The sequence below is a fragment of the Phoenix dactylifera genome, chromosome 6 (assembly GCF_051530095.1).
Source record: "Phoenix dactylifera cultivar Ajwa chromosome 6, Ajwa_hap1_PhDact_Kaust_v1.1, whole genome shotgun sequence".
In the NCBI taxonomy this organism is placed as follows: domain Eukaryota; kingdom Viridiplantae; phylum Streptophyta; class Magnoliopsida; order Arecales; family Arecaceae; genus Phoenix; species Phoenix dactylifera.
Genome location: NC_143195.1, coordinates 34,144,002 through 34,156,339, shown reverse-complemented (window position 1 = coordinate 34,156,339; position 12,338 = coordinate 34,144,002). Strand labels below are relative to the sequence as shown.

The following is a 12,338-nucleotide window of genomic DNA, read 5'->3' as shown; positions in this document are numbered from 1 at the left end:
TATAAACCACAATAATTACAAAAATATTTCTAAATGAAGAAACCAATGGAAAGATGTTCAAATATAATGTCACACTGTAGGCAAATAAATCCTCAAAGCTAGATTTTGTAGTTTTCCTACAACTTTTTAGCAAAGGCACAGGCATCTAGTTGATGACGAGATATTTTAATCCAAAAGTAAGTTGAAGAGTAGAATTTGATCATCTGAAATTAGGTTTTTGAACCATCTTAATTGAAGATCAATGGTTTAAATCACGGTTCACAATCTTGCTGCCAGGTATCATATCAGTACATTACAGGTTCAATAAGGTACGGTTGACATGATATTGTACGCACCCTGTATCAAGATAGCTCTTGACCACTTTTCTCACTTTTATCATAATTTCGCCCAAAACCGGGTGGTAAGACTAGTACAGTATGGCCGCACCCTAGTACAGGGCGATGCCACTCAATTCAAACTAGTGTGATTTGATTCAATTGGTTCAAGGGGCTGTCTTGTCCTGGGTCTAACCTGATACAGATCGATACACCTTGAACAGGGTGATTTGGGACAAGACAGCAATTATTGGTTGCAATGGGCCATTCATTGCATCATACCACTAACTCAAGCTCGGGCCAAGATTTTTTTGCCCGACAGGTCAGGCCATGCTTAGAAATTTAGGCACAATTTAAAATTGGATTAATCCGCACTTGGCATTGTTAACCTATCCCAAACAATTATATATATTTTATATTATATTTGCATAGTTTATTATATATATTTTATTAGATTATATCATCATATTTTTAACTTTTGATATTTGGAATGAAATATGAAAAGGGCAAGGGAGTCGGAAAACCCTAAATCCTATAAATCCCCTATCTTTTGTTTCTCCCTCCCATCTCTATAGGCCGCCACCTCACAAGCTCCAACTCGCCAATGCCCCACCAGCTCCAACTCATCCCCGGCTCACTAGCTCCACCAGGTCTTCTCCTCTATCTACCACTCCCTCGGCCAATTGGCCACCACCTCCTCTTCCTCTCTCTCTCTACACCTCTCTAGCCAGTTGTCACCTCCACCACCTCCTCTCTCTCTCCCCCACATCCCTGATCACCTATCATCCCCTCCTCCATTTTCTCTCCTCTCTCCACCTTCCCCCACTCCTCATCACCTCCACCTCCTCTCTCTCTCTCTCTCCCCCACCCCCCTCCCCCAACTAGCCATCATCACCTCTACCTTCCACCAAACGGTCAGGCCTAGGCCCAAGCTTGGGCCTTCAGGGTTTGTGCCTAGCCGAGCTCAGGCTATGGATTTCAAGCTTGTAATCGAATTGGGCAACGCTTGGGCCTGACAAAATTTTTGATAGTAGAGCTAGGCCCGACCAGGTGTGGCAAATGCTTAGGTCTACTTACCACTAATGAGGGCAAAAGAGCCAACATATACACAATAGTGCAAGGTCATAATTCTAATGAGCATATTATTGCACCAACAATGCAAAGATTAATATAAACAAACTACACAAAAGAAATTACATTTGTGCTAACACAAGCACTAGCATTTAAAAGTTTAAATAATATGTCACATTATGCTACAAGTTCATACCTTAATCATTGATAATGTGGAATGGATTACATGATACGACTAGTTTAGAACTTTGACTACCATAATGCTTATAGAAATCATTTAGTATCCATTACAAAATGTTTTCTTAAGTTTGATATCAGCAAATGTTCCGTGCATACATCATGTTAAGTTGAGGCATATCATAAAAATCAAGATTGTGTGAAATTTATGGACATGTTTTCCCAATTAAGTATATATTGAGTAAAAAGAATGTTAGCCTACCTGCAACTTATTCTTCTTTCTCAAATTCTTAGCCCACAAGCAACTCTAAACAGGGTACTAGACTAATATTTCAGTATAAAATGGACAAAAACAACCAACTTAATCCCATGAAGAATTTAAAAACCAAGGGGTCGGTATGGTATTGTCAATACTCAATACTGTACCATTCCAACACAAAATCGACACCAGTACTCGATGCTACCATACCGACCTTACTGGTCAGGGCTGATGATTTTTCATTTTTTAAGATGCTGTCAATTTTGGTACTTAGTTACTTACACTTGATACCGGTATTGTACCATTCTGGTGAAAAAATGGTACAAGGTTCGATACTATATTTAAAACCTTAATATCCACTATTGTGAATAATGAGTGATTAGAATTGAAAACTTGAAGCTAGACAATTGTGTCAAAAATTTGATGTATGATTCTCATTTTTTCCAAATAGGCAAGCCTTAAACATCTTGATTGCATAAACAAAGTTTAACTCTCACTATAATGAAACATACCCTCCAACAGTCTTCGTTGTCTTCAACATCTGGAATAGACTTCTCTTCTTGTTGCCGGTGCCACATAGTTCAGAATGCAATGGGTCAATAATTTCCAAATTTTGGACACTGATAAGCACGAAATATGGTTCATAAAGTCAGCAGGCATTCATAATTTGCAGATTACTATTGATATGAGTCATATGACATTTGAATGTGTGATCAGATCTACTAATCTAGGCTTCCTAATTTATCAATATTTAATAATAACTAATGTTTGTTCTCTAATTAGAGGAAGTACCTGGTTGCATCAATATTCATGTGGTCAAATGAGCCATTGAAGGTAACCTGAAAATGTTAGGACAAATAAGATCAAGGCCATAAGGCAAAAATTACAAGAAGAAAACTGCTTGTCTATAAACTTCATCACACATTTTATAATTGACCAGTTTTTAGGAACAAACTTCCAGGCAAAAGACAAGAAAAAAATAAAGAAAAATTTTAACAGCTCTTATGTTAAAAAAAAAACTACTTCTTTCTTTATGGATTTGACAATTCTATATGATTGTGGATAAAACAGATATTAAACAAAGTAATAACAACACATTTTCAAATGTCAGAAGCACCTAAAAGAGGCATATGCTGCTAAACATGTTTGATAACCACAAAACTACATGATATAACCTTCCAGAGTAGTGCTAATTTTTCTGCCCACTTGTTTCTTTATCTAGAAATACTTCTACCATATACTTTTAATAAGCAGAAATGGAGATGGATGTTCTACTTGTGCTCGATCTACAATAAGTCAAAATGAATTAACTAAACCATAAATTTGCTGTATTGGCATCTTTTAGCTATGCCACCCCAAAGGAAAATTGCTTAGGAGACCCGTTCAAGTTTTTAGGGGTTAAACTAAGGAATTGTAAATCATTGAATGTCATTTGTATTTTATCGTCCTTTTTGGTGAAACCAACAAGAAAAATGTATACAATCTCAATCATGAGCACAAAAGGATTGGAACACTATATCGCATGAATTTAGCAGGATTGTTTGATAAGCCATTTGATTGCAATATCTGAAAAATAAAGCAAACCAACAGCAAACATATCTTTATATTGCTCGGTTGCCATTATGTTCTTTGAAATAAGCCTCAATATCGACCTAGCTGTCACTTAAACTATTCCTTAAGTGGGTCAGCAACAAAGGAATTGTCCAAGATTTGCTATAGACACAATGCCCAATATTCCTCTCTCATAGTAAAATAATTGCACATGAGAACAGTGCATTATAATTTCATATATTTCTCTGTTGCTGATATTTTAACTAGTTATTAAAAGAAAATATTTATTAAGCTTTACTGAATCATAAAAATAAGTTACAAGACACACTATGAATAATAACTCAAATAGAAGTACGGTGCACATTGAGAATATATTGGGTATCCATCTATAAACCACATACATCAGTCAATCTGAGAGTTGCCCAAGTAAGAAGCAAAGCCTCACTATAATGTATTTAATATAAAGTATGATACACTAACAAAATAAGCATGCATAAAATTATGCTAATGCAAACAAGCTCGTACGCATATTCGAGACATAGTTCTTTGTCTCCAAATTTTCACATGGATCTGTTTGGGTATTTATATGAATGAAGATGGAAGCTACATTAGAATTAAATATCGGAAACTAGTGATTAGAATATATAATGAATTCTTGTTTTTTCAAACATAGTGGAACGTAATGCATGGCTACAGTACGAATATTACCTAGGGTATGAATAGCAAATGATATAATGAAATCATGCCTAAGATGCTCCATATGAACAGCAGCAATGAGAGAGAAAAAACATTGGGATTGTATGAAAGTAATAATTCAAATTCAATTATAGGAAGTATGTTTCATGCATCTAAAGGACATGGCAGTCATCTCTTGACAGCTTCAGGTCCTCAATTACAAAAGCAAGGATTCATTAGCAAAAATAAAAGCATACCGACAATGAGTGATTTGTAACAATTACGCCTTTCTCTGCTTCAGTCCTGTAATTATGAAATCAAGAAATTCCATACACTGAATAGCTGTAAGTAAAGCTGCTAACATAACAAAAGGATACAGAATAAACAATGTCATAAATTTGAGTTTTTAACATTATAATATTATTGTAATAACTATGACTTTCCAAACGTTTAGTTTAGGATGCATTCCATATGGGACATCTAGTAAGGTAGGAAAAAACAGAAAAATCAAATTATGGCTTTGAACTTGTTCTCAAACCCTGCGCCCTTTCCTGTTCCTTGTGCCACTTTGAACAATAAGATACAGAACAACCATCTATCCCTTTAGCACATATGGTTCCATTTCCAATCCAGGTGCCTGCTCTTAGCATCTATATTTAAAGCCTCATTTTCATTTTCCTAGTTACGTTCTTGGTCAGGTTGTAAAACAATGACAGTATCCTTGAATATATTTCCTACTCATTTAGCTTCATATAGACATTTCTATATGTAAGGCAGATCCCCTAACAAATCAACATAGTTAAAGGGAACATATTCCAAGCTAAGAGCCAAAAAATAAAATATATTTAATGAACTAGATCAACTCAAAAGAGGCTGCCTTTGACCTCCTATTAGTATTTCATGTATTGGGTACAAAAGTTGCCCATGCACTGGGTGGCCATATGTCTACACAAGACTAGATATATAGAAGCAAAGGTCGCAGAAAATGATAAATTGACAGCATTTTAGAGCATCCAAGAAGAATATAAATTACATCGTACTAACACACCATTGGCATCATCTGAAAGATATGACTGGACTCTTAATAACAAGGATTGTTGTATCGAACCACTCAGTTTGGTCAGGTACCATACCAATATTGCTCGCGAACCAAAATGGTTCGAAGTCTTGACATGCAATAGGACCTGAACAGGTGCAGACTAGCCTTAACCAGGCTGAACCATCCGGAAACACTCCATTCCGCGTGGTTTGACCTAGTAAGGGCTTGTTATGGGTCCAATCAACCCCTCCCCCTCAACAATTGAGGGAGAAAAGGTCAAACCATACCCTTTACTCGCTATCTTTTTGCCCATGAGCAGCGTAAGAGAGGAGAAAGTGAGGAGAGGAGAAAGAGAGGGAGAGAATGCGAGGGTGAGGAGGGAGGGCAAATCTAATGTTAAGCAAGGTATTTTCCCATATTTCCTATTCTATTTTCCTATTTCTCTTATATCTCTTAGATGGACAGAAATTGAAAAATATATAGGAAACTCATGTCAAATTTTACATTTTGGTATGATTTCATGATCTGTCATAAATCTTAGTCCAATCTACACAGTAGTAAATTTTTTTTATTAATTTCTTAATATTTATTTTAATTTTTACTAAAATATAAATTTGGATAAAAATTAATAGAAAAAATAAAGGCAATCATAGATTCCGAAATTTAGTTTAAGGCTCAAAGCCTAGCATGCTATATGCTGTCCTTTTTTACAACAATTTGATTAATTTTTGGCATAATATTTTCTTGTCAAATAAAAGTCCAGCTTTAAAGTAATTCCTAGATTAATAAGGCTATTAGTGCTTAATATGGGCTAAAAATATGTGGTACTCCTAGAAGAGGCCACATTAGCCAAAATTAAAATTCAATTTTGGAACTTTATTTCAATTGATTTTTTCAATAAAAAATTCAAAAATAATTATTGATTCAAGAACACATGAAATTTCAGCATCAAGTAAAGATGTTTTGTAAATGTTTTTTTGAAGCATATATCATATTTTTCCAATGGTTATGCAATTTATACATCATCTTCAATAAATTTAATATAAATAGTATTTATGCAATAAAAATTTGTGAAAATTTAGAATTATATAAATATAGTTCAAAAGTAATTTTTAAAGCAACTAGCACCTTTTTAGAAATTTTCAAACATTTACTAAACTCTTTAAGTAATTTTAAATTAAAAATTATGGACAATTTGCAGATGCAGAGTGATAATCAGTGCAACCTTGTTTTGTATTTAATGATGAGTGGCTTTAAAAATTTCAGGATTAAGTAGTCAACAATCGAGCCGAAAAGCAACAATAGTAAGCTAAGGATATCGAGTGGCAGCATGACTAGATAGTTGCCGTCACCATTGGAAGTGCAAGTGATGTTCCTCCGAGTTGAGGGGACAGGTCACCTAACTGATGAAAAAGTACCCGACAAACAAGTATCCCAATATTATAGCATGTAAGAAATGTTCCCGACAGTTCCATCGGCTTTTTCAACGAACTTTTTGAGACTTTAAGTGGAAAAGAAGATCATGGGAGAAACATGCCAAGTTGGATAAGAGGATGAAAAGGCCACCATTTGATTACTCCAGGGATCCAACAAATTATGAGGTCTCCAATTAGATGACATGGTGAAGGCCAAAATTCAAGCAGCCATCTGGACTAGTAAGGAGGAAAAGTGGCAGATGGATAAGGTGGCCAAACATAGAGTTTAGTTTGGACTCTCACAATACGAAGGTACTTTTGGATCTGAGTCTATACCAGATCAAGGTTTAAGGAGAACCCCATTAGTCGGAGCTTCAAGTACCAGCCAGATAGCATCCATGTTCAAGGCCTTCAATGGTAGAAAAGACAAGAATAGCAAGAATGTCTTGGGATTAAGGGCAACTATTATAGATATGTGGATGGAAAGTATACATATGTGGAGGGCTATTATAGAAAGTGGTTCAATATGAACCATGGTCTAGTTCATAATTGAAGAATTTCATCTAGAGATTTGATAGAGATGTTGACGAGAGATCATCACGACAAGGGCCAGTTAGAGTAGTATACATATTCGAGCCCACTAGGAGAGTCAAGGAGATCAATCGAGCAAGAGTAAGAAGTCGATGCCCCAGATATCCACTCAAGAGAAAGCAAATGAAAGGAAAGAATCCATTGGACAGAGTGGATGAGGAGCCAATTCATAGTGACTCTAAGACTCCCAAGTTCTCCGATAATAGATTACTAGATCAGGGTTCGTTGTACTCAAGGTCGGCAGAACTATTCCGAACTGGACGGTTCCAGTCGTACCGAGCTATCCCGGCGGCGGACTACGACGATTCTGGCAACGGAAACAAAATCCGTTGCCGAAGAGAGAGGAGAAGGAAAGAGAGAAAAAGAGAGCGAGCGGGAGAGGAAGGGATAGAGAGAGGAAGAAAGAGAGAGGGAGATGGAGGCCGGCCGACGGAGGGTTGGCGGAGGCCGGCGAGCCGCACGGAGGACGTTCCTTCGGGCTCCACAATCAAAAAGCAAGCCGAGTCCCCTGTTTACCGAATTCACTTAAAAATCACGAAATAAAAAAAAAGGTCAAACCCCAGTTTCAAACAAAATAGGGGATTCGGCCTATTTTCCGACGCGGAGCCTTCCTCAGCCTCCTGCCCGAGTCACAAGCCTCCGACAGCCCTCCACTGGCCTCCGCCACCCTCCTTATCTCTCCCTCCCTCTCCCCCCTTCTCTCTCTCTTTTCTTCTCTTTCGCACGCCCTCTCCCCCACCTCTATTGTGTCGGTACAAGCCCGGCATGGTGCGGACCCGTATCGATCCGTGCCGCTTGGCAATCGGTCTGAGGCCCAATACCAGCACAGTATACGATGGTTGTACTGCTTTGAATTGCCCTATTCGGGGCATACCAAAACGAAACCGACGGCGAGCCAAGACGGTTCGCCCTATTGGTTTGAAACCGTTGGATTAAATCTCTAGGAAGGCTTACACCGTTCGATTAAGGTTGATTTATTTTAAAAAATGTCACTTAAAAAGCCCATTCTCTCCCCCCCCCCCAACTCGAATCATTTAAGAACCCCACCCTCCATTTCTCGCAATCACCCTCAACCCCACTCTCCCCCACCTAGTGCTCGAAGCACCTCCCCCACCCCAATGCTCAGAGCACCTCCCTCTGACCTGTGGCATCACCGATAAGAGTCCTCTCTCTCTCTCGGGTTTTGCCTCCCCCCTTCCTCCCTCCCTCTCTCTCCACTAGGGTTAGAGTTAGGGTTTAACCCTCCCTCCCTTTTCCTCTCTCTCTTCCTCTCTCCTTTTCTCCCTCTCCCTGTTTTTGATACACTTCGAAACAACACTATACAGATCCATACCATGCCAAACCAATCGCCCTCCCTGCGATACTAGTTCAACGAACCTTGACCCGGATCATCTCATGATACAAGTAATGATGACAATGACTTCCAGTGATGATGGGTTCGATGATCGGAGTGGAGCTAGTGGATAAGGAGGGGTGGTACTCAGTCCCTTTTGCTTACTCCATTCACTAGTGAGTCCTAGTTTAAGTATGCGATGCAGAATATAGACCGTGGGTATAAGGCTAGGAAGGACAACATAGCAGATAGGAAAAGAGGACCAAGATATGGTGGACAATACCAATATGGCTGATGAGGTGGTGTGTCAAGTAGGAATCATAGATGTATCAGCATCCCCTCGGTACTCGAAATCCTAGAACATATCAGATACTCCTGTGCCAAGTTATGACCCATATGGATATTCACTCTTTGAGTTTTCACGTTCTCATGGGTATCGTCCTCTCCAGGCTCAATCAAACTATAGGTCAAGCCTTGCTTGGTCCTTTTTTGGCTTTCCACCAACGTGCCCGATAGAGCAACATTATCAACATGGTTACCAGTACAGATAGTCTATCAGGATCCTGGATGGGCACAATACCAAGGCTGGAGACGAGCCCTATGCTTAACTACAAACATGAACTAGACATGTATGAGGGACATTGATACTTGAGTTGGAATTGAATAGATGCATGTATGTTGCATTTCCAGTTCCTTAGTATAAATATTTTACATTTTCAATGTTACATAATTTATAGACACGCAATCCTTTAGGCATGTAATGTAAACATTAAAGTATATTACGTTTTAGCAACAAAAATGAAATTACAAAACCCATTTTCCATTCAAAACAAAATAAATGAAGCTTAAAAACCATGAAAACAAAAAATAAAATATATATTTTTGGTAATACTGGTATGGTTCAATACGGAACTCGTATCATATCATTCCTGCCACCTACCAATACACAACCTCGTACTGAGACTAGAACCTTGCTTGATGGTGATAAGAGGATAAAATTTTCACTTTATTATAAAAATGATAATTAAGACCAAAGTTACAAGCATTAGAAAGCTCAAAAGCATTTAGGAGAGCAAACTAGGACAAGTATTTGGAGAAGGCACAAAACCAAAGGTGGTCAGTTCTTGCAACCATGGTTAGAAACATCTAAGCATTTAATGATTATCAAAGTTTAAAATGGGAAGAAACTCAATCAGTTAGTGTGCATATGTTAGACTATGGTAGATGAACTAGGGCTTGCACCCGTGGTCAAACCCCTCTGCTTAGCAACCACAAGTTTTGGATTCAATTCTTGGGTGGTGCAGCCTCAAAAATCTAGACTTGGGTAGCTATAGTGCGGGTGGGTCTCCTCTCTCTCAAAAATGTTAGACTTGGAGAACCTTTACACAATAAATTTCATCAAACTAACTTTTATTAGAATTGCCAACTAAAATTATGTTTAATAATCTTAAAATAAATTATGCACGAACCCTTTGAAGCTTAGTAGCCCAAAGCGAGAGCTACTGTAGACAGATTGCATATGGTAGGAGGGGAAGCGACGGTCTTAATATATTTTAAAAGTCAGAATATATAAAAGCATGCCTATAAAATATGAAAAAAGGGTGGCCTAGTGCACAAGGCACCCGCCATTGCGGGAACTAGAGAGGGTCAGATGCATACAAATCTTAATCCCAGTGGAGAAGCTATTTTCATGTTTCAAACCAGTAACCTCCAAATAACAATGAAGCAACCTTACCGGTGAACCAAGGCTCACCCTCTATTCCTATAAAACCAAGGCTCACCCTCTATTCCTATAAAACCAAGGCTATTTTTCTAGTTGAATTACAAGTCAAAAATGGGATATAAATTAATAAGTTAATTGAACAAAGCATGGCCTTACTGGAAATCAGTAACAATAAAATAAACCCAATTTAACAGTGGTCAAAGCATCTAAAAGCATATGCTTGCCTTTGGAGACTAGAATCCTAAGGTGGTGCAACAACCTAGGTAAAAGATTTTAAATAAGATATCTAAAAGTAAAAATGCTTTTGCTGGTTTATGAAGAAAAAAAAATAAAGCGGTCGGCAATCTAATTCTAAACTAATTAGAAGAGATTGAAGATTCGTTAGAAGATAGATTTGTGGGCCTAATTAGTGGCCAGCCCCCTCTACTTACATATATAACCCATATAGTCATAGAAATGATTATTAAAAAACATATAATAGGCAAACAACTGGCTCTTTAATGCCCTCTAATTCTATCTTCAAAATTTGGTCCATTCACCATGTTTAAATTAATGAAATTAGTGAAACATGTCCTCAGTCTAGTATGTAACTTGCTAGTGACAATATGTACAATGCATTATATTTCATGGGTATTTTTTACGTTGGGCACTTATGATATATTAGGTACTTAACCTCTGGGTATACAAGTTTCTAACGAAATAGCATAAAGTTCGACCGGAAAACGATGGATATCACCTACATAACACTACAATCAACATTACAGATTCTTTCCTGTTTCCATCAGGTAAATTCGAAACTCAAAACATATAAACCATGTCCACTATAATCTGTTAATCTGGGGCTAATAATTAGTAATTTATCTTACCATTTGATTGTAGCAGCAGCAGCAGCTAGGCAGAGGTAATATTGCTTATAATAGGTATCCAGACCAAGAGCAGATGGCTCCTTAGCAGCCAAATTTTTAACCAGCACGGCCCCCTTAAGTAAACCAGGGAATAGTATTGTTAGCAAAGCATATAAAGACCACAAAGAAATATATTAAGCATAAAAAAAATCAGCTCCAATAGAACCTTTGTATCATCAAAGAAGCCACGGGACATTGTAATCTGCAGAAGCAGAGATATGTAAGCATATGGGAAAAAAATCCAAAAAAAAGCAATAGAAAATCCGCACCTTTTTGTGTGATGTATAATGTTTATCTACCAGTTCCGAGACTCCTGCCATACTATCTGGTGCCAGTTTGATTGGGGGAACAATTATGACCACAGGATCGTAAAAATGCAGCAGGGTTCTTGTGTTTTGATATGAACAACTTGTTTCAATGTATTGAGAAAGATGCAGTGAAGCGGATCTCAAGTCAAAAGCAGCCACACCAACCTGCATAGGAGATTTGGTCACACTCTTACAGCACTGTAAATCACCATAAATATTACCAGAAAATTTTCAGCTGGGCCAGTACTTCTACACATGGTTCTATGTACCTTTAAACCACAGCCAAACAAGAATACAATGTCAGCTATTAATTTGAAAAAAGTTAAAAAAAAAAGAGACTACGATTTCCTTTGCAGTGTATACTATGAGACTAGAAATTCATTTGCAGTGTACTAATACTAAGTGCTTTGCTTTTGCTGTTATAAGCTCCAATTAAGTAAAACTTCAACTGAAATAGTCCAAAAATATCTACGTGCTTTTTAAGAGTTCTTCATGCCCCAATTATCACCATTCTTTAGAACAAGAATCAAGGACATCCTAACACCAACAACTATAATCATTAGTGAAGAATGATCTGCTTTCTCTAACAAGACGCGCAAGCATGGTTAACAATAGGAGGAGAAGACCTTATGAACTTGAGAGAAGCAGGAGGACTTGATTAGATGATAGATAAGCTGGCACAGTTAGGTATGCAGAAATTTGATTCACACAGCATCTTTTGCTTTCCCAAACAAGTGATAAACAAGCTCAGATATTCCAGCATTTGGGATTGACTTTGTTTATCAAGTCTAACAATTTTTTATCACTTTCAGTGATATCAATATTGTTGCATGCCAAAAAGAATGCTGCAAAATTCAAGGATCCAGATATTTCTTGAAGGAGAAGACAATGAGTAAGCTCATCACAAGTTTTCCTGATGATCTCTTAGCAAACCTCCAAAACCATGATACCTATCAGATATAGAAGCATCTATATTC

General features: G+C 37.6%; 1 protein-coding gene across 11 annotated transcripts in view; it reads right to left on the bottom strand.

Annotated features, from left to right (window-relative positions):
• MSH4 (MUTS-like protein 4) overlaps nucleotides 1-12,338 on the bottom strand; it is a 33,638-nt gene that overhangs the window by 20,147 nt on the left and 1,153 nt on the right. For 10 of the 11 annotated variants that reach the window (XR_015988205.2, XR_015988207.2, XR_005511930.3 and 7 more), the window contains exons 2-7: nucleotides 11,323-11,526; nucleotides 11,220-11,255; nucleotides 11,015-11,127; nucleotides 4,305-4,350; nucleotides 2,614-2,660; nucleotides 2,334-2,441 (exon numbers count right to left, since the gene is read on the bottom strand). Coding sequence is in view for 6 of the 11 variants with exons in the window: in XM_039126551.3 (XP_038982479.2) it covers nucleotides 2,334-2,441; nucleotides 2,614-2,660; nucleotides 4,305-4,350; nucleotides 11,015-11,127; nucleotides 11,220-11,255; nucleotides 11,323-11,526 (554 nt within the window). In the remaining 5 variants the exon portion in view is untranslated. The remainder of the gene's footprint in view (nucleotides 1-2,333; nucleotides 2,442-2,613; nucleotides 2,661-4,304; nucleotides 4,351-11,014; nucleotides 11,128-11,219; nucleotides 11,256-11,322; nucleotides 11,527-12,338) is intronic. The other variant, XM_088723839.2, reaches the window with a different exon arrangement.